General features: G+C 68.1%; 1 protein-coding gene across 7 annotated transcripts in view; it reads right to left on the bottom strand.

The window, feature by feature from the left end:
* Positions 1-3,969: 3,969 nt before the first annotated feature.
* Positions 3,970-20,330, bottom strand: part of NFIX (nuclear factor I X) — a 28,891-nt gene continuing 12,530 nt past the window's right edge. For 3 of the 7 annotated variants that reach the window (XM_054051811.1, XM_054051809.1, XM_054051812.1), the window contains exons 2-11: positions 19,554-20,085; positions 15,157-15,219; positions 14,378-14,452; positions 13,443-13,563; positions 12,697-12,830; positions 12,053-12,175; positions 10,125-10,318; positions 7,905-8,028; positions 6,090-6,178; positions 3,970-4,093 (exon numbers count right to left, since the gene is read on the bottom strand). In XM_054051811.1, the coding sequence (XP_053907786.1) occupies positions 4,079-4,093; positions 6,090-6,178; positions 7,905-8,028; positions 10,125-10,318; positions 12,053-12,175; positions 12,697-12,830; positions 13,443-13,563; positions 14,378-14,452; positions 15,157-15,219; positions 19,554-20,085 (1,470 nt within the window). In that variant the 3' untranslated portion in view covers positions 3,970-4,078. The remainder of the gene's footprint in view (positions 4,094-6,089; positions 6,179-7,904; positions 8,029-10,124; positions 10,319-12,052; positions 12,176-12,696; positions 12,831-13,442; positions 13,564-14,377; positions 14,453-15,156; positions 15,220-19,553; positions 20,086-20,330) is intronic. The other 4 variants (XM_054051813.1, XM_054051814.1, XM_054051817.1 and 1 more) reach the window with 4 other exon arrangements.

The following is a 20,330-nucleotide window of genomic DNA, read 5'->3' as shown; positions in this document are numbered from 1 at the left end:
GGTCGAGGGGGGGCACAGGGGTCCCGACCCCCACCCATGGGGGACATGGGGTCCAGGGGGGTCCAGGGGATATGGGAGTCTGGGGGGGGGTAACAGGAATCCTGACCCCCACCCATGGGAACCGGGGGGGGATATGGGGTCCAGAGGGGTGTAGGAGGTCTGGGGGGACACGGGGAGGGGGGGGCCATGGTGAGTCTGGGGGGGTCACAGGGGTCCTGACCCCCACCCGTGGGATTCTGGAATCCAGAGGGCACAGGGGGCCGGGGGGGGGTCCCAGGGGGGTCCGGGGGGACCAGGGGGTTCCCAGGGTGTGTGTGGGGGGGCAAAGGGGGTCCGGATGGGTCCCGGGGTGGGGGGGGGTGTCCAGGGGGGGTCTCAGGGTTCCCCCCGGTGCTCTCAGGTCCACTCACCCTCCTGTCCCCTCCTGTCCCCTCCTGTCCTCCCCCCCCCGCGGCCCCTCCCGCTCTTTATGGCCCCGAAAGGGGAAGTGGGGTCGCTTTGTGCCCCCCCCCCCCCCGCACCTGACACCCCGCGGGGGGGCGGCACTGGGAGCACTGGAAACACTGGGAGGAGGGGGGGGGGGAAGGGGATCAGCTCCGGCTTTGACCCAAAATCCCCGAAATGCCCCAAATCCGCTCCGCCTGATACGGGGGGACCCCCCCCCCCCTCCCCGAGCCCCCCCTCCTCCCCGAGCCCCCCCTCTCCCCGAGCCCCCCCCCCTTCAGGATCCCCCCACGACCCCCACGACCCCGGGAGCACCGCCCCCCCCTCCCCCCCCGTATTTTCCAATGGGGCCACGTGGAGGGGGGGAGGGGGGGAGGGGGGGTTGGGTCCCTCGGGGGGGGGAGGGGAGGGGGGGCACCGCCCTTTGCCCCTTTCAGCGGAGGGGGAGGGGCTCGGACACCTCCCCCCCCCCCTCCATGGCGGAATGGGGTGAAATCTGCCGATTTTGGGGCTGCATCTCGGGGACCCCCGCGGTCGCCATGGGGACCCCCATCCTCGCGGGACCCCGTTGCCATGGAGACCGCGTTGTCATGGGGACCCATCTGGGGAGCGGGGATGCTGCCAGCGCGGGGGATGCAGCCCCCCCGACCCCCCCCCCCCCGACCCCCCCGATCCCCTCCCGCCCCCCCCGAGAGCCTCATGACCCCCCCCCCGTGATCCCCCCCCCCTCCCCGGGAATCCCCAATATCCTCAGGTCCCAGAGACCCCCCCCCATTCCCCGTGACCCCCCAATGCCGCTGCACCTCACTGAGACCCCCCCGGGACCCCCCCGGGAACCCCCAATCCCCTCGTGCCCACAGAACCCCCTCTTCCCGTCACCCCCCCAATCCCCTTGTCCCCCAGAGACCCCCCCTTCCCGTGACCCCCCCTGAACCCCCAATCCCCTTGTCCCCCAGAGACCCCCCCTTCCCGTGACCGCCCCCATGAACGCCCCAATCTCCTCGTACCCCACCGAGACACCCCCTCATCGAGACCCCCCCACACACCCCACCGAGACCCCCCCTTCCCCATGAACCCCCAAACTCCTCAGATCTCACCCCAGAGACCCCCCCACCCCCTTTCCCCCCACCATGATCCCCCCAATCCCCCCCTCCCCCCACCCATGACCCCCTCAATCCCCCCCTCCCTTTCCCCCCCATGACCCCCTCAATCCCCCCCCTCCCCCCCTCCCCCCCCCCCCATGACCCCCCAATCCCCCCTCCCCCCCCATGACCCCCCCAAAGTTGGGGGCGGGGAGGGTACAACACTTTTTTATTTCAATTTTCTCTTTTTTTATCTCTTTTTGCCCCTTTTTCCGCGGATTTTTCCTCCTTCCCGGGGGGGGGAGGGGGGGGGCGGCAGGGGGGGGGGCCGAGCCACCCCCAATGGGAAATGACGTCACGACCACGTGCTGGGGGGGGGCGACCGGGAGGGGGTCCCCAAAGGTGCTTTTGGGAGGGGGGGGGCAGACACACGGCCCCCCCCAAGCATCGCCCCCCCCTTATGGTTTAGAAGGCGGGGGGGGGGGTCCAGAGTGGGGGGGGGGTCCCGGTGGCTGGGGGGGGCCCTTTGCTGGTGGGGGGGTCCCCAAATATTGGGGGCCCCATTGCTGGTGGGGGGCCCCAATGGGGACCCCAAAAATAAGGAGGGGGGGGGCTGTTTCCCGGGGGGAGGGGCATTGCTGGTGGGGGGGGGGTCCCGTGAGGGGAGGGGGGGTGTCCAAAACCCGGGGTTGAGGGGCCACAAAGAGAGGGGGGGGTCCCCCCATTTTGGGGAGGGTTCCCCATTTTTTGGGGGGGGTTCCCCATTTTTTGGGGGGGGTTTCCCCATTTCCGGGGGGTTCCCAATTTTGGGGAGGGTGTCCCCATTTTTTGAGGGGGGGTCCCCATTTTTTGGGGGGGGTCCCATGGTGGGGGAAGGCACGCGGGGGGGTGGGGGGGGGTCTAAGGCAAAAGCAGTTTTGGTCCATTTGACCCCAAAACCCGGGGGCCGGGGGGGGGGGGCGGGAACCCCCCCCCCCCAAACCACCCTGGGGTGAAAGAGGGGGGTCCTCTGTGTCCCCCCCCAAAAAAAAAGGTGCAGAAACCCCAAATATTGAGCAAAATGCCCCCCAATCCCTTCGCCCCCCCCCAGGGCCCCCGTGTCAGGAATGCCCCCCCCCATCCTCTCTGCCCCCCCCCCCCCCCCCCCCCCAGATTTGGGGCAAAATGACCCAAAACCGATAAAAAACATAAAATTGGGGGGGGGGGAAACGACCCCCCCCGGGGCAAAATCAGGGAAAATTGGGGTTTTCCCCAAAAAAAGCACTTGGAAAATTGCGGGGGGGGGGAGGGGGGGGCACCCAAAAAGAAGAGGGGGGGTTTGACCCCAGAATGAGAGGTTTGACCCCAAGGGGGGGGGGGCATCAAATGGGGGGGGGGACACCCCCAAAACGGGGGGGGGGGGAAGTGGGGTTTAACCCCAAAAAGGGGAGAAGGGGTCTGACCCAAAACGGGGGGGTTTGACCCCAAACCCGAAGGGGGGGGTGGTGGGGTTGGACCCCAAGTGGGGTTGGACCCCAAAATGAAGGGGTTTGACCCCAAAGAGTGGGGGGGGGGGAGGGGGGGGCCTCGCCCGGGGGTAATTGCACTTAATTAAAAAAACGAGCGGGGGGGGGGAACCCAAAGCCGGGGGGGGGGGGGGCGGAGAGGGGGAGTTTGAGGGGGGGTTTAGGGTGGTTTGGGCCCCCCCCAACCCCCCCCCGGCCCCCACTCGCTGTCCTGCAGCAAGGGGGACACCCCCCCCCCGGCACACGCGTGTGCAGTGCGTGTGCGAGTGCTGGTGACTGGGGCACACGCGTGTGCGAGGGGGGGGTTGGGGGGGTACACGTGGGGGGGGGGAGTGTAGGGAGTGTGACCCCCCCACCCCCTTCCTCCTCCTCCTCCTCCCCCCCAGAAGCACCGGGGGATGCACACGCGTGTGCTGATGTGTCGTGTGCCCAGAACACGTGTGTGCTGAGGTGTTGTGTGCCCAGAACACGCGTGTGCTGAGGTGTTGTGTGCATGGGATGCGTGTGCTGAGGTGTCACATGGAAGGGACACACGTGCCGACGTGTTAGGTGCACAGCACACGCGTGTGCTTGATGTGTTGTGTACCCAGACCACGCGTGTGCGGCGGTGTCGTGTGCATGGGAGGCGTGTGCTGACGTGTCAGGCGGAAGGGACACACGCGCTAACGTCTTACGTGCACAGCACACGCGTGTGCTCCCATCTCGTGTGCCCAGAACACGCGTGTGCCCCCCCGGGGGCCTCTCCCCCCTCCCTAAATCGGGGGGTTCGGGGGGGGGGGAGGTCTCGGGGTGACCCTGTCTGTGCCGGGGGTGGGGGGGGTCCCGGGGAGGGGGGGGGACACACATCAGAGAGGCCGAACCCTCATCCACGTCGGGGTTGGGGGGTGTGGGGCCCCCCCCGGGGGCGGACGGCGGCGGCGGTTGTGGGGGGACGGGGGGGGGGAATTGGGGGGGGCCGGGGGGGGCTGCGGCTTTTTTGTCTTTTTTTTTGTTCTTTTTTTTTCTCCTTTTCTTTTTCAGGCGGTTTCTCCTCGTTTGGGGGCGGCGTCAGAGGAACCAGGACTGGGGGGGAAAGGGGGGGTCAGTGCGGGGGGGGGGGCATCCCCTGACACCCCCTCCTGCCCCCCGCAATTCTCCCCAGAACTGGGGTTCAGGACACACGGAACCAGAATGGGGGGGGGGGGGCAATGATCTGGGATGGGGGTTTGGGGAATCCATGGATGGGGTTTTGGGGGGTCCAGGGATGGGGGGTTGGGGGATCCAGGGATGGGGGTTGGGGGATCCATGGATGGGGTTTTGGGGGGTCCAGGGATGGGGTGTTGGGGGATCCATGGATGGGGTTTTGGGGGGTCCAGGGATGGGGTGTTGGGGGATCCATGGATGGGGTTTTGGGGGATCCAGGGATGGGGGTTGTGGGACCCCATGGCTATTGTATTGGGGACCCCATTGCAGCAGGATTGGGGACCCATTGCTGCTGTATTGGGGTCCCCAAGGCAGCAGGATTGGGGTCCCCATGGCTGCTGGATTGAGGGTTCCATGGCTGCTCTATTGGGGTCCCCATGACTGCAGGATTGGGGTCCCCATGGCCGCTCTATTGGGTCTCATGGCCGCTCTATTGGGGTCCCCATGGCCGCTCTATTGGGTCTCTTGGCCGCTCTATTGGGGTCCTCATGGCTGCTCTATTGGGGTCCCCATGGCCGCTCTATTGGGGTCCCATGGCCGCTCTATTGGGGTCCCCATGGCCACTCTGTTGGGTCCCCATGGCCGCTCTGTTGGGGTCCCATGGTGGCTCTGTTGGGTCCCCATGGCCGCTCTGTTGGGTCCCCATGGCCGCTCTGTTGGGGTCCCATGGTGGCTCTGTTGGGTCCCCATGGCCACTCTGTTGGGTCCCCATGGCCGCTCTGTTGGGTCCCCATGGCCGGATGTTGGGGTCCCATGGTGGCTCTGTTGGGTCCCCATGGCCGCTCTATTGGGGTCCCATGGCCGCTCTATTGGGGTCTCATGGCCGCTCTATTGGGGTCCCATAGCCGCTCTGTTGGGGTCCCATGGCCGGATGTTGGGGTCCCCGTGGCCGCGGGGCCGCAGGCGCACGGGCGCGGTCGCGGTGCCGCCATTGGCGGCGCGGCCGTCGCACCACCTGCGTGGGCCAATGGTGCCGCGTGCGGCCGCCGCCGCAGCGCCCGACGGCTGCCAAAGCGCCATCGCTGCCAACCAATGGCTTTGGCGCCGCGGCTCCGCCGAGGCCCCCATTGGCCCCCTGCCCCGCTGCCCCCCCCCGGCCCATTGGCTCGCGGCCGGCGCCGTGGGGCAAGCGGCCAATCGGGCCTCGTGCCACAGCGCCCGCGGCCCATGGCGACGCCACGCTGGGGGTCGCGCCCCCCCCCTGCGGTCCCCCCCCAAACACAGGGTGATGGGGGTGTCCCCCCCCCACATTGCCATGGCGACCTGCCATTGTTGCCATGGTGATGACATCATGTCTCGTTGCCATGGCAACCAGACATTGGGGGGGCAGTGCCCCCCCCCCAGTTTGGGGCAGGGTGGGGTTCATTAACCGCCTAATTGGGGGGGGGGAGGTCCAGGCTTTTGGGTGGGAAGGAGGAAAAGGCGGGGGGGCAGGAATTGGGGGTAACCTTGGAGGCCGGGGGGGTGGGGGGGGGCAGGAGTTGGGGGGGTTCTTGGGGTGAGTGGGGAGTCCCAGGAATTGGGGGGGGGTCTCCCAGGGAAGAGGGGGATATCCCCAGGACTGAGAAGGGGTCCTCGGGAGGTGGGGGGGGGGGGGCGTCTGCAGGATTGAGTGGGGGTCCATGGGGGTGTAAGGGGAGGGGCTTAAAGGGGGGGGGTGTCCCCAAGACTGATGGGGGGGTCCTTGGGGCATGGGGGGGTCTCCAAGGATGGGGGTGCATCCCCAGGAATGAAGAGGGGGTACACAGGCATGGGGTGGGGGGGTCCCCAGGACTTGGGGGGGGGTGGTCCTTGGGGCATGGGGGGGGTCTCCAAGGATGGGGGTGCATCCCCAGGAGTAAAGGGGGGGGTCCCCGGGGGGTGGGGGGGTCCCTACCTGCTGCTGGGGGAGGGTCAGAAAGTTGCCGTCGCGGGGTCCGAGGCCGACAAGGCGGGGGGCAGCGGCGGCGCCTGACGCTGCGAATGCTGCGGAGAGCGAGCGGACGACACGCGTGTTCGAGGCGTGTGACATGCACGGCGCCTGTGCCCCCCCACCCCAACGCGTGTTCGAAGCGTGTGACACGCGTGTGCCCCCCCAACCCCCCCCCCACCGCCTGCTCGTGGCACGAGCGCAAAGGCGCGCGACGCGCGTGCGACTCACGTGCTGCGGGCGTGCGACACGCAGGGGACGGGGGGGGGGTGGGGGGGTGGGGAGGGGGCACCGCACAGGCCTCAGGCATGCGACACGCGCTGCGGGCGTGCAAGGCGTGTGCCACGCGTGTGCCACGCCGGTCGCAAACCTGCAGACGGCCGGCGTCGCAGCGAGCACGCGGGGAAGCGTGCAAACCGCCGGCGAGGTTGCGACTGAGGTCAGAGACGAGCGTGCAAAGCCATGTGTGCACAATCACACGCGTGTGACAGCCCCCCCTTCCTCGCGCAGCGCCCCCGTACTCACCTGTGAGCACACCCCCCCACCACCACTGTCCCTGTGTCCCCCCCATGTCCCCCCATGTCCCCCCCATGTCCCTGTCCGGACGATGGAGTCAGCGATCTGCACCCCCACCACCCCCCAGACCCCCCTATTTTTGGGGTCCAGGACTGCTCCCCCACCCCACCTCCAGACCCCCCTATTTTGGGGTCCAGGACTGCTCCCCCACCCCCCCCCAACCCCAGCAGCGCCCCCCCCCCAATCCGAAAATGGGGTAAAAAGGGGGAGAAATGGAGCAGTGACGACGGAACTGGGGATGGGGGGGGGGGGTATGAGGCACTGGGGGGGGTGTGGGGTGTGGACGGGGGGTGCCCAGGACTTGGGGGGCAGCAATGGTAATGGGGAGGAGGTGATGATGCACGGGCAGCCGGGCCGGGGCTGGGCCACCTGGGCCCCCCTGGTCCCCCCCTGGGCCACCCCGGTGTCCCCCGTCCCCCCCCCAGTCACCGCCCTGGGTCACCTTGGTGCCCCCTGTGTCACCGCTGCCGGCTCGGGGGGGGCCACCGGCCACAGGGGCTACTGGCCCGGCACCTGCACCCCACTGCTGTGCACCCCACTGCTGCACCCCACTGCACCCCACTGCTGCACCCCATTGCATCCCCTTGCACCCCCCTGCTGCACCCCCCTGCACCCCACTGCTGTGACTCTGCACCCCCTTACACCCCATACACCCCCCTGCACCCCCTACACCCCACTGCTGTGGCCCTGCACCCCACTGCACCCCACTGCTGTGGCCCTGCACCCCCTTACACCCCCTCCACCCCTTGCACTCCCTGCACCCCATTGCACCCCCCGTGCCCCCCTGCTGTCCCCCTGCACCCCACTGCTGTGACCCTGCACCCCCTTACACCTACTCCACCCTTTGCACTCCCTGCACCTCATTGCACCCTCCTGCACCCCCTGTACCCCACTGCTGCACCCCATTGCTGTGACCCTGCACCCCTGTACCCCTCTGCACCCCTGTACCCCCTGTACCCCCTGCACCCCTTGCACCCCACTGCTGTGACCCTACATCCCTGCTGCCCCCCTGCACCCCCTTACACCCCCTGCACCCCATTGCACCCCCCTGCTGTGACCCTGCAGCCCCCTGCACCCCCTTACACCCCACTGCACCCCCTGCACCCCATTGCGCCCCACTGCACCCCCTGCCCCCCACGGCCAGGTCCCGGCTGCGGGTGCAGTGGGGTGCTGTGGGGTGCAGTGGGGCGCAGTGGGGGCACTTACGGGGTGCAGCGGCCGCTCCGCCCTGGGGGCCACCGGGGGCTTTGGGCTCCGCTGGGGGCAGCGGCAGCGGCCGAGCCAGGGGGGCCCCCGCAGCCCCCCCAGACCGACCCTGCGCCCCACATGGCTGCAACGAGAACACGGTGATGGGACCCCCGGGACCCCCAAATCCCCACCATCCCCAAAGCAGGCGGCGGCTTGGGGGGGGGGGCCCAAGGAGGCGGGGGGGGCCCCCCAAGGTGCGGGGGGGGGGGTCCTCAAGGTAGGGGGGTCTTCAAGGTGAGGGGGTCCTTGGGGGGGGGAATCCAATGAGGGGGTCCCCAAGGTGTTGGGTGGGGTCCCCGAGGTGTTTGGGGGTGTCCTTAAGGTAAGGGGAGGTCTTCAAGGTGGGGGGGTCCTTGGGAAGAGGGATCCAATGAGGGGGTCCCCAAGGTGCGTGTGGGGTGTCCTCAAGGTGGGGGGATCTTCAAGGTGTGGGGGGTCCAATGAGGGGGTCCCCAATGTGTTGGGGGGGTCCCCAAGGTGTTTGGGGGTGTCCTTAAGGTTGGAGGGGGTCTTCAACGGGGGGGGTCCTCGGGGAGGGGATGCACCGGGGGGGTTATCCAAAAGGGGGGTGTTCAAAAGGGGGGGGGGGTGTCCTCAAAGTGGGGGGGCAGCCCCGTTCCCCCCCTTCCCACCGCAGCCAGGGCTCATTTGCATAACGCCCGTCTCGTCGTATGCAGCCCTCGCCTCATTTGCATACAGACCCCGCCTCCTCATCCTCATCCTCATTTACATATAACAACGCCCATCTCGACGCACTGTACTGGTCACCGCCCCCTCATTTGCATACAGCACTCGCCCCGAGGGGACCACTGTCCCCAGTGGGGCTCCAAACTGGGACCAGTGTCCCCAGTGGGGCTCTAAACTGGGACCAGTGTGCCCAGGAGGGCTCCAAACTGGGACCAGTGTCCTGGGGAGCCAAACTGGGACCAGTGTCCCCAGCAGGGCTCCAAACTGGGACCAGTATCCCCAGTGAGGCTGCAAACTGGGACCAGTGCCCCCAGGAGGGCTCCAAACTGGGACCAGTGCCCTGGGGAGCCAAACTGGGACCAGTGTCCCCAGCAGGGCTCCAAACTGGGACCAGCGTCCTGGGGAGCCAAACTGGGACCAGTGTCCCCAGGAGGGCTCCAAACTGGGACCAGTGTCCCCAGTAAGGCTGTAAACTGGGACCAGTGTCCCCAGCAGGGCTCCAAACTGGGACCAGTGTCCCCAGCGCGGCCCCGGGGAAGGACGCCCATCAGTGTCACCGCATCCCCACGTTTCCCCATCCATGTCTCCCTGTCCCCTCCGTGTCCCCACCCCAGCAGTGTCCCCCTCATCCCTATGTCCCCCCCATCCTCATCCTCACATCATCTGTGTCCCCCGTGTCCCCCATCCTCACATTGTCCCCCGTGTCCCCCTCATCCCCATCCTCGCATCATCCCCCGTGTCCCCCCCGTCCCTGCAGTGTCCCCCCATCCTCATTCTTGCATTGTCCTCCCTGTCCCCCCAGTGTCCCCCCCTCCTCATCCTCACATTGTCCCCCGTGTCCCCCTCATCCTCACCCTCACATCATCCTCCCTGTCCCCCCCATCCCCACCTTCATCCTCGCATCATCCCCGTGTCCCCCCCGTCCCTGCAGTGTCCCCCCCATCCTCATTCTTGCATTGTCCTCCCTGTCCCCTCAGTGTCCCCCCATCCTCATCCTCACATCGTCCCCCATGTCCCCCCCATCCTCATCCTCACATCATCCCCGTGTCCCCCCTGTCCCCCCGTCCCTGCAGTGTCCCCCCCACCTTCATCCTTGCATCCTCCCTGTGTCCCCTTGTCCCCCATCCTCATCCTCACATCATCCCCCTGTCCCCCTCACCCTGCAGTGTCCCCCCCATCCTCATCCTCGCGTCATCCCCCCGTCCCCCCTGTCCCTGCAGTGTCCCCCCCATCCTCATTCTTGCATTGTCCTCCCTGTCCCCCCAGTGTCCCCCCGTCCTCATCCTCACATCATCCCCCTGTCCCCCCTGTCCCTGCAGTGTCCCCCCCATCTCCATCCTCACATCATGCCCATGTCCCCCCCTGTCCCCCCGTCCCTGCAGTGTCCCCCCTATCCTCATCCTCACATCAACCCCCTGTCCCCCCTGTCCCCCCATCCCCATCCCCATCCTCACATCGTCCCCGTGTCCCCCCCTGTCCCCCCCGTCCCACCTGGGGGCCCTGCGCGGCGCCGTCGGCGCAGACGAACTGGACGAAGTCCTTGAGCGAGTCCTGCCCGTGGTGGTAGCGGATCGTGGGGTGCGCGAAGTAGGGGCTCGACTGGGGCAGCAGAGACCCCGACGGGAAGTGCAGCGCCGAGGCCGTGGCCCGCGGGCTGCCTGCAGCGACCCTGAGCGCCGGCACCCCTGGGGTACGCGCCCCGAGACCCCCCCAGCGACCCTGAGCGCCGGCACCCCTGGGGTACGCGCCCCAAGAACCCCCCCAGCGACCCTGAGCGCCGGCACCCCTGGGGTACGCGCCCCGAGAACCCCCCCAGCGACCCTGAGCGCCGGCACCCCTGGGGTACGCGCCCCGAGACCCCCCCCAGCGACCCTGCGCGCCGGCACCCCTGGGGTACGCGCCCCGAGAACCCCCCCAGCGACCCTGAGCGCCGGCACCCCTGGGGTACGCGCCCCGAGAACCCCCCCAGCGACCCTGAGCGCCGGCACCCCTGGGGTACGCGCCCCGACACCCCCCCAGCGACCCTGAGCGCCGGCACCCCTGGGGTACGCGCCCCAAGAACCCCCCCAGCGACCCTGAGCGCCGGCACCCCTGGGGTACGCGCCCCGAGAACCCCCCCAGCGACCCTGAGCGCCGGCACCCCTGGGGTACGCGCCCCGAGAACCCCCCCAGCGACCCTGAGCGCCGGCACCCCTGGGGTACGTGCCCCGAGAACCCCCCCAGCGACCCTGAGCGCCGGCACCCCTGGGGTACGCGCCCCGAGAACCCCCCCAGTGACCCTGAGCGCCGGCACCCCTGGGGTATGCGCCCCGAGAACCCCCCCAGCCCGGGAACTGGGAACAGGGGAGCTGGGACTGGGGGAACTGGGAATGGGGGACCCAGTGTCCCTCCCAGGACCCCAGGGAGGGTCAGGGAGGTCCTGGGGGGGCAATGAGCACAGGGAGGTCAGGGAGGTCCTGGGGGGGGGGGGGGCAATGAGCACAGGGGGGTCGGGAGGTCCTGGGGGGGGGCAATGAGTACAGGGGGGTCGGGAAGGTCTGGGGGGGCTCAATGAGCACAGGGGGGTCAGGGAGGTCTGGGGGGGCTCAATGAGCACAGGGGGGTCAGGGAGGTCCTGTGGGGGGGGGGGCAATGAGCACAGGGGGGTCGGGAGGTCCTGGGGGGGGGGGCAATGAGTACAGGGGGGTCGGGAGGTCCTGGGGGGGGGCAATGAGTACAGGGGGGTCAGGGAGGTCTGGGGGGGCAATGAGCATAGGGGGGTCAGGGAGGTCCTGGGGGGGGGCAATGAGTACAGGGGGGTCGGGAAGGTCTGGGGGGGCTCAATGAGCACAGGGGGGTCAGGGAGGTCTGGGGGGGCTCAATGAGCACAGGGGGGTCAGGGAGGTCCTGGGGGGGGGGGCAATGAGCACAGGGGGGTCGGGAGGTCCTGGGGGGGGGGCAATGAGTACAGGGGGGTCGGGAGGTCCTGGGGGGGGGCAATGAGTACAGGGGGGTCGGGAGGTCCTGGGGGGGGCAATGAGTACAGGGGGCTCCTGAGGGGTCAGGGAGGTCCTGGGGGGGGCAATGAGCACAGGGGGGTCGGGAGGTCCTGGGGGGGGGGCAATGAGTACAGGGGGGTCGGGAGGTCCTGGGGGGGGGCAATGAGTACAGGGGGGTCGGGAGGTCCTGGGGGGGGCAATGAGTACAGGGGGGTCGGGAGGTCCTGGGGGGGCTCAATGAGCACAGGGGGCTCCTGAGGGGTCAGGGAGGTCCTGGGGGGGGCAATGAGCACAGGGGGGTCAGGGAGGTCCTGGCGGGGGGGCAATGAGCATACGGGGGTCGGGAAGGTCTGGGGGGGCTCAATGAGCACAGGGGGGTCCCGAGGGGTCTGGGGGAGGCAGGGGGGTCCCCTGAGGTCCCGGGGTGGGTGGGGGTCTCACCGGGGCGGACACCGGCCAGCACGGGGAGGGGGTGATGGCCGAAGGCCATGCGGGGGGCGGCCGAGTGCCCCGACAGCGCGCTGCAGAAATCCAACTTCCCCGACTTCTTCAGCGCCGCCGGACCTGGGGGGCGGGGGGGGGCACAGCAAGGGGGGGGTTGAGGGGTGCACCATGACCCCCATGGAGACACCCCCCCCCCAGACCCCAGTCACACCCCCTAACACGGAGCACCCTCCCTGCCAGCTCACAGGGAGCCCCTGCACCCCACAGCCCCCCCCTTTGCACCCCCCCATAACCCCCTGCCCCAACCCCATTGCCCCCCCCATATCCCCCTTTGCCCCTCATGTCCCCCCACCATCCCTCCCCATATCCTTGTGTCACCCCCCAACATCCACATCTGCCCCCAGGAACCCCCTGTGCCCCCCCAGTGCCCCCCCATCCTCACTGTCCCCCCCATAGCCCCCCACCCCAACCCCAGTGCCCCCCCCCCACATCCCCCTTTGCCCCCCATGTCCCCCCATCGTCCCTCCCCATATCTTCGTGTCACCCCCCAACATCCACATCTGCCCCCAGGAACCACCTGTGCCCCCCCCAGTGCCCCCCCAACCTCACTGTCCCCCCCATAACCCCCCCATGGCACCCACCGGTGTCGACGTCGCCCCCCCAGGGCCCCTGGCTGCCCCCCGGGGCCGGCGATCGCCCCGGTCCGGGGTAGAAGACGTCGTCCCCCGGACCCTCCAGGTCCCCCTCATCCAGCGCTTTGGGGCGCTTGGGGCCGCTGTGGGGAGGGGGTGTCAGGGAGGGAGGGGGCAGTGTCACCCCCACCCCCAGTGAGACTGGAACCCCCCCCACTGGGGACACAGAGGAGCCGGGGGGGGGTGGCTTTGGGGGGTATTGGGGGTTCCGGGAGGTTTTGGGGGGGTCCCATGGGAGTCTGGGGTTTCCGGGAGGGAATTGAATGGTTAAGGAGGGGCTTAGGGGGGGGCATAGGAGGTTATGGGGGTCCCATGGGCTATCGGGGGGGTAATAGAGAGGTTATGGGGGGGTTCAGGGGGGGCACAGAGGGTTATGGGGGTTCAGAGGGCGGAAGAGGGATCATGGGGGGTTAATTGGGTGGTTATGGGGAGGCTCAGGAGGGGTAAAAGGGGGTTATGGGGGTTCAAGAGGCTGAGGGGGGGTCCGGGGGGGGTAATAGGGTGGTTTTGGGGGGCTCAGGGGGGGCACAGGGGGTTATGGGGGTCCAAGGGGCTGAGGGGGGGTCCGGGGGGGGTAATAGGGTGGTTTTGGGGGGTCGGGGGGGGGGGCCCAGGGGGTCATGGGGGATCTAAGCATACTGGGGGGTCCCGGGCGGGGGGAAGGGGGTTCTGGGGGTCCCCGGGGTGGGGGGTACCTGGTGGGGGGGGGTCCCAGGGGCCGCCGGCCCAGGGCCACAGGGCTGATGTTGTAGTACCCCCCCGGACCCTCCAGGTCGGCCAGAGAGAAGTTGGGGCCCGAGGCCGTCGCCACAGGGGCTGCGGGGGGGGGGGGAAAGGGGGGACTTGGGGGACCCACACGGGACCCCGTGTCCCCCACACCATCACAGTCCCCCCGTGTCCCACAGCCCCCCCAGCCCCACAGCCCCCCTTTTGCCCCCATGTGCCCCCCATCCTCCCCATCCCCACAGCCCCCCCTTTTCCCTGTGTCCCCCCCATCCCCCCATTTTCCCTCTGTCCCCCCCATCCCCACAGCCCCCCCTTTGCCCCCCATGTCCCCTCCATCCCCAGAGCCCTCCTTCATCCCCTTTGCCCCCCCATCCCCACAGCCCCCCCTTTGCCCCCCATGTCCCCCCATTCCCATAGCCCCCCCTTTGCCCCCTATGTCCCCTCCATCCCCAGAGCCCCCCTTCATCCCCTTTGCCGCCCCCATCCCCACAGCCCCCCCTTTGCCCCGTGTCCCCCCATCCCCATAGCCCCCCTTTTCCCTGTGTCTCCCCCATCCCCACAGCCCCCCCTTTGCCCCCTATGTCCCCTCCATCCCCAGAGCCCCCCTTCATCCCCTTTGCCGCCCCCATCCCCACAGCCCCCCCTTTGCCCCGTGTCCCCCCATCCCCATAGCCCCCCTTTTCCCTGTGTCTCCCCCATCCCCACAGCCCCCCCTTTGCCCCCCCCATCCCCACAGCCCCCCATGTCCCCTCCCTGTGTCCTCTCATCACCCCCCAACATCCACATCCGCCCCCAGGACCCCCCCGTGCCCCCTTTCCTCACTGTCTCCGTGTCCCCCCCCCCCGCGTCCCCTCATGTCCCCCAGACTCCCCCCATTCCCCCCCCCCATTCCCCCCCCACTCACTCTGCGACACTCGCACCAACTCAGCCACGTTCCACACCCCCGACGTCACGAAACAGTCCTGGAAGGTCAGGTGGCCTGGGGGGGGGACATGGGGACATTGGGGGGGGGCACCGCAATGGGGGGCGTGGGGACATGGGGGGGACACGGGGACATGGGGGGGGCACCGCAATGGGGGGCGTGGGGACATGGGGGGGACATGGGGACATGGGGGGGGCACCGCAATGGGGGGCGTGGGGACATGGGGGGGGGAACACCGCAATGGGGGGCGTGGGGACATGGGGGGGACATGGGGACATGGGGGGGGGCACCGCAATGGGGGGCATGGGGACATGGGGGGGACACGGGGACATGGGGGGGGGCACCGCAATGGGGGGCATGGGGACATGGGGGGGGGGGCCCTGCACTGGGGGGTGTGGGGACATGGGGGGGACATGGGGGGGATATGGGGACATGGGGGGGGCACTGCAATGGGGGACATGGGGGTGTCCTGAGGGGTTACTGGGAGCACTGGTAAGTTACTGGGAGCACTGGAGGGGGCACTGGGGGGTTACTGGGAGCACTGGGGGGGGCACTGGGAGCACTGGGGGGGCACTGGGGGGTTACTGGGAGCACTGGGGGGGGCACGGGGGGGTTACTGGGAGCACTGGGGGGAGCACTGGGGGGTTACTGGGAGCACTGGGGTGGCACTGGGAGCACCGGGGGGGCACTGGGGGATTACTGGGAGCACTGGGAGCACTGGGGGGGGCACTGAGGGGTTACTGGGAGCACTGGTGTCTCACCGTTGGGCAGCGGTTTGACATCCGCGTCCCCCTGTGCGCCGGCGCTGTCGGATTGGCTCGAATCTGGGGGGGGGGGACAGGGGCTCAGACCCCCCCCGACCCCCCCCCATCATTATTATTCCCACAGACTCAGACCCCCCCCAATCTGATGGGACCCCAAAATCTGCCCCCTCCCCTCCCAACACCCCATAATCCAGTTCCCCCCCAAGATTGGACCCAGATTCCGGGGGGAGGGATTTGGGGGGAACACAGCCAGGCAGGATTTTGGGGGACACACACTTGGGGGGCTCAGAGGGGCTATTTTTGGGGGGGGGGGGCCATAGCATCCTCTATCCCTGCCCCATAGCATCCCGTGACCCCACAGTGCCCCACAGAGCCCCACAGAGCCCTATAGAGCCCCACAGAGCCCCATAGTGCCCCATAGAACCCCATAGAGTCCCATAGAGCCCCACAGAGCTCCACAGAGCCCCATAGAGACCCACAGAGCCGCAAAGAGCCCCATAGTGCCCCACAGAGCCCCATAGAGCCCCACAGAACCCCACAGAGCCCCATAGAGCCCTACAGAACCCTATAGAGCCCCACAGAGCCCCATAGTGCCCCATAGAACCCCATAGAGTCCCATAGAGCCCCACGGAGCTCCACAGAGCCCCATAGAGCCCCACAGAGCTCCACAGCGCCCCATAGAGCCCCACAGAGCCTCACAGAGCCCCACAGAACCCCATAGAGTCCCATAGAGCCCCACAGAACCCCATAGTGCCCAATAGTGCCCCATAGAGTCTCACAGAGCTCCACAGAGCCCCATAAAGCCCTATAGAGCCCCACAGAGTCCCATAGAGCCCCTCAGAGCCCCACAGAGCGTGATGGGGGCAGTCCACATCAACGGGGGGGGGTCCCCAATATGGGGGCTCTTGGTGGGGGGGGCGCAGCATGGTGGTGGGGGGGTCCTCATCAAGGGGGGGCTATAGCAGAGAAGGAGGGGCACAATGGCGTCCCCAACATGGGGGGTGTGGGTGGTGTGTGTTATCCCCCCATTATACCTGGGGGGGGGGTGGTCCCTCTGATGGGTGGGGGGTCCCCAACATGGCGGGGGGGCCACACACACACTCTCTCTCTCTCCCCCCGCTCCAGGAGGGTCCCACCGTGGGGCTGTGGTGCCGCAGCGCCTTTCGGGTGCCAAAAGCGCCGCCATCTTACGTGTGGGGTTTGGGGGTGGTGGTGTTGGCACTGTGCCCCCCCCAGGCCTTACAGCAGCCAAAGGGCCTCCGGGAGGGGAGGAGAAGGGAAGGGGGGGGATGGAGGGGGGGTTGCTGGGGTGTGGGGGGGGGCCGTGGCCGCCACAGGGCCTCGTGCCGCGCGTGGGGGCACAGTGCCAACCGGGGCCATTTTGGCGGCGCCGGATGAGCGCTGCCATGGGGATTCGAGGCCCCCCCCCCCCACCTCAACCCCCACCCCCCCAAGCCAAGCAGGAGAGGGGGGGGTCAGGGGGTGAGGAGGGACACACACACACACACAGACCCCCCCCCACGCACAGATATAGCCTGGAGGGGGGGGGGTGGCTATAGACCCCAAAATACCCCCCTGTTCACCCTCAGATATTGGGGACCCCCCTCCTAAAATCCCTCCCTTCAGCCCCATTCCCCCCCCGGCCTCGTTCCCGGCAGCGAAGATGGGAGCGGTAAAGATGGGGCCCACGGCACAAATACGGCCCCACAACAGCAGCACCGCACACGCGTGTCCGTCACCGCGGCACACGGTGCACACGCGTGTGCACCGATGGTGCCCCACAGGCACGAGGAAAGGAGGGGGGGCAATGTGTGCCCCGGCACAGCCGTGCGGTGCGGAGCGCGGGTCGGAGAAGAGGGAAGGAATGGCTCAGGGCTCGGTGCGGCTCAGGGTATGGCATAGAGCACAGCTCAGGGCTCGGTGCGGCTCAGGGTATGGCATAGAGCACAGCTCAGGGCTCGGTGCGGCTCAGGGTATGGCATAGAGCACAGCTCAGGGCTCGGTGTGGCTCAGGGTATGGCATAGAGCACAGCTCAGGGCTCGGTGTGGCTCAGGGTATGGCATAGAATACAGCTCAGGGCTCGGCGTGCGGCTCAGGGTATGGCATAGAATACAGCTCAGGGCTCGGTGCGGCTCAGGGTATGGCATAGAGCACAGCTCAGGGCTCGGTGTGCGGCTCAGGGTATGGCATAGAGCACAGCTCAGGGCTCGGTGCGGCTCAGGGTATGGCATAGAATACAGCTCAGGGCTCGGCGTGTGGCTCAGGGTATGGCACAGGGCTCAGTGTGCGGCTCTGAGCGGCACAAACTATGGCTCAGGGCTTGGTGTGTGGCTCTGAGCGGCACAAATTACGGCTGAGGTCTCAGCATGTGGCTCAGAGGCTCGGAAAGCTGCTGTGAGCGGCACAGAGTACGGCTCAGGGCTCGGTGTGTCTCAGGGTATGGCATAGAGCACAGCTCAGGGCTCAGTGTGCGGCTCAGGGCTCGGAAAGTTGCTCTGAGTGGCACAAAGTGGCCACAAAGTGGCTCTGAGTAGCACAAAAAGACGTGCGGCTCAGGGTATGGCACAGAGTACGGCTCAGGGCTCGGTGTGTGGCTCTGAGCGGCTCAGGGTACGGCTCAGGGCTCGGTGTGGCTCAGGGTATGGCACAGAGTACGGCTCAGGGCTCGGTGTGCAGCTCAGGGTATGGCACAGAGTACGGCTCAGGGCTCGGTGTGCGGCTCAGGGTACGGCACGGGACTGGGGGTGCGGCTCTGACCACAGCTGAGCTCAGGACACGGCTCAGAGAACAGCACGGAATACGGTTCGGCTCCGCGCACAGTGCTCGGTGCAGCGCTCAGCTCAGAGCGCGGTGCAGTTTGAGGCTCAGTGCACGGCACAGGATGTGTTCCGGTGCTCAGCTCCGTGCACGGTGTGGCTCAGAGCACGGCACAGCCCGGTGCACAGCACAGGATGTGTTCCGGTGCTCAGCTCCGTGCACGGTGTGGCTCAGAGCACGGCACAGCCTGATGCACGGCACGGCTCGGCGCACGGCACCTCCCGGTGCACGGCAGAGCTCCGTGCCCTGCTCCCGGTGCAGTCTGGCACAGCACACGGCTCGGCACGTGGCACGCGGCGCCTGCTTTTGGCACACGGCACGGCTTTGTGCGAGGCACGCAGGGGCCGCACCCCCAGATGGGAGAGAGTCGGGGGGCTGAGGGGGGCACGATCCCTCCGGGGGCATCACCGGCGGCGCCGTGACCACTGGGGCCACCAGAGCTGGGGGGACACAGCTCAGCATCGCCGGGCACCGCGGATGCCGGGAATGGCCACGGGCATCGCCGGGCATCGGGGATGCAGAATCTGGCCCTGGGCATCACGGGCACCAGGGATGCAGGGAAAGACTGTATTGGGGATGCAGGATCCGGCCCTGAGCATCGCCGGGCACCGGGGAGGCAGGATCTGCCCCCGGGCATCGCCGGGGACACAGGGGACGACCCTGGGCATCACTGGGCACCAGAGGTGCAGGATTTGGCCCTGGGCATCGCCAGGCATCGGGGACACAGGGAACAACCCCGGGGATGCAGGATCTGGCCCTGAGCATCACTCTGCACCAGGGACACAGGAAACAACCCCAGGGATGCAGGATCTGGCCCCGGGCATTGCTGTGCACCAGGGATGCAGGATCAGGCCCTGAGCATTGCCGAGCATGGGGGAAACAGGGAACAACCCTGGGGATGCAGGATCTGCCCCCGGGCATTGCTGTGCACCAGGGATGCAGGATCAGGCCCTGGGCATCGCCGTGCTCCGGGGACACAGGAAACAACCCCAAGCATCGCTGGGCACCAGGGATGCAGAATCTGGCCCTGAGCATTGCCGAGCACGGGGGACACAGGAAACAACCCCGGGGATGCAGGATCTGCCCCCGGGTATTGCTGTGCACCAGGGATGCAGGATCAGGCCCTGAGCATCGCCGAGCACGGGGGACACAGGGAACAACTGCAGGGATGCAGAATCTGGCCCTGAGCATCACCAAGCTCCGGTGACACAGGGAACAACTGCAGGGATTCAGGATCAGTCTCCGAGCATCGCTGGGCACTGGGGATGCAGGAAACAACCCTGGGGATGCAGGGTCTGCCCCCAGGCATCACCGGGCACGGGGGACACAGGGAACAAACCCGGGGATGCAGAATCTGTCCCCGGGCATCGCTGTGCACCGGGGACACAGGAAACAACCCTGGGGATGCAGAATCTGCCCCCGGGCATCGCTGGGTACCGGGGATTTGGGATCTGCCCCCGGATATCACCGGGCACCAGGGATGCAGGATCCGGCTCCGAGCATTACCGGGCACCGGTGCCGCAGGGATTGGCCCCTGTGTCCCGGCCCCACCGCGCTCCCCACCGGCGGCACTCACCGGGCGTGTGGACGAAGTACGCCAGGTAGAGGTCGAGCTCCTTGATGGTGACGCCGATGTGGTGGGGTTGGACGCAGAGGCCGGGACTGGCGCACTGCGGCGCTTTGGCCAAGCGCTCGCCGTCGGTGCTCTCCAGCGGGACGCCCTTGAAGAGGATGACCATCACCAGGTCCAGGCGCCACACCTTGTCGGCTTGGCGGAGGCAGTCGATCCGACGGATCTTGCCTTTCTGGTCGGGGTTGGAGAGGACGCAACAAGGCGCTTTCTTGCCGGTGACGGAGAGCACGAAGTCCTCGCGGCACTCGGGCCGGATGTCTTTGCGTAGTTTGGCCAGGAGGCGCGAAGCCCACTTCTGCTTGACCTCGGGCTTCTCGCCCAGCAGCTCGTCCTTGACGGCGCGTTCCTCCTCCTTCGACATCCGTTTCTCGTGTTTCTTGAAGTACTTGCGCTTGCGGGCCTGCAGGTTGAACCAGGTGTAGGAGAAGGCCCGGACGTGGGGCAGCAGCGCCTCGATGAAGGGGTGGAACTCATCCTGTGGGGCAGAGAGGTGTCAGTGGGGCGGCGGCAGCCCCGGCGGCTCCCCCAAATCCACCAGGAACAGCCCCAGAACAGCCCTCGGGGAGGCTCAGCGCGGCACCGGGCGTCGCTGGGCAGCGGGAATGCAGGATTGGGCCCCGGGCATCACCGGGGAGGAAGGGAACGGCACCGGGCATCACCGGGGAGGAAGGGAACGGCACCGGGCATCACCGGGCAGGAAGGGAACGGCACCGGGTATCA

This window comes from Cuculus canorus, chromosome 30 (assembly GCF_017976375.1).
Source record: "Cuculus canorus isolate bCucCan1 chromosome 30, bCucCan1.pri, whole genome shotgun sequence".
Classification (NCBI taxonomy): domain Eukaryota; kingdom Metazoa; phylum Chordata; class Aves; order Cuculiformes; family Cuculidae; genus Cuculus; species Cuculus canorus.
This window is presented reverse-complemented; position numbering and strand designations above follow the sequence as displayed.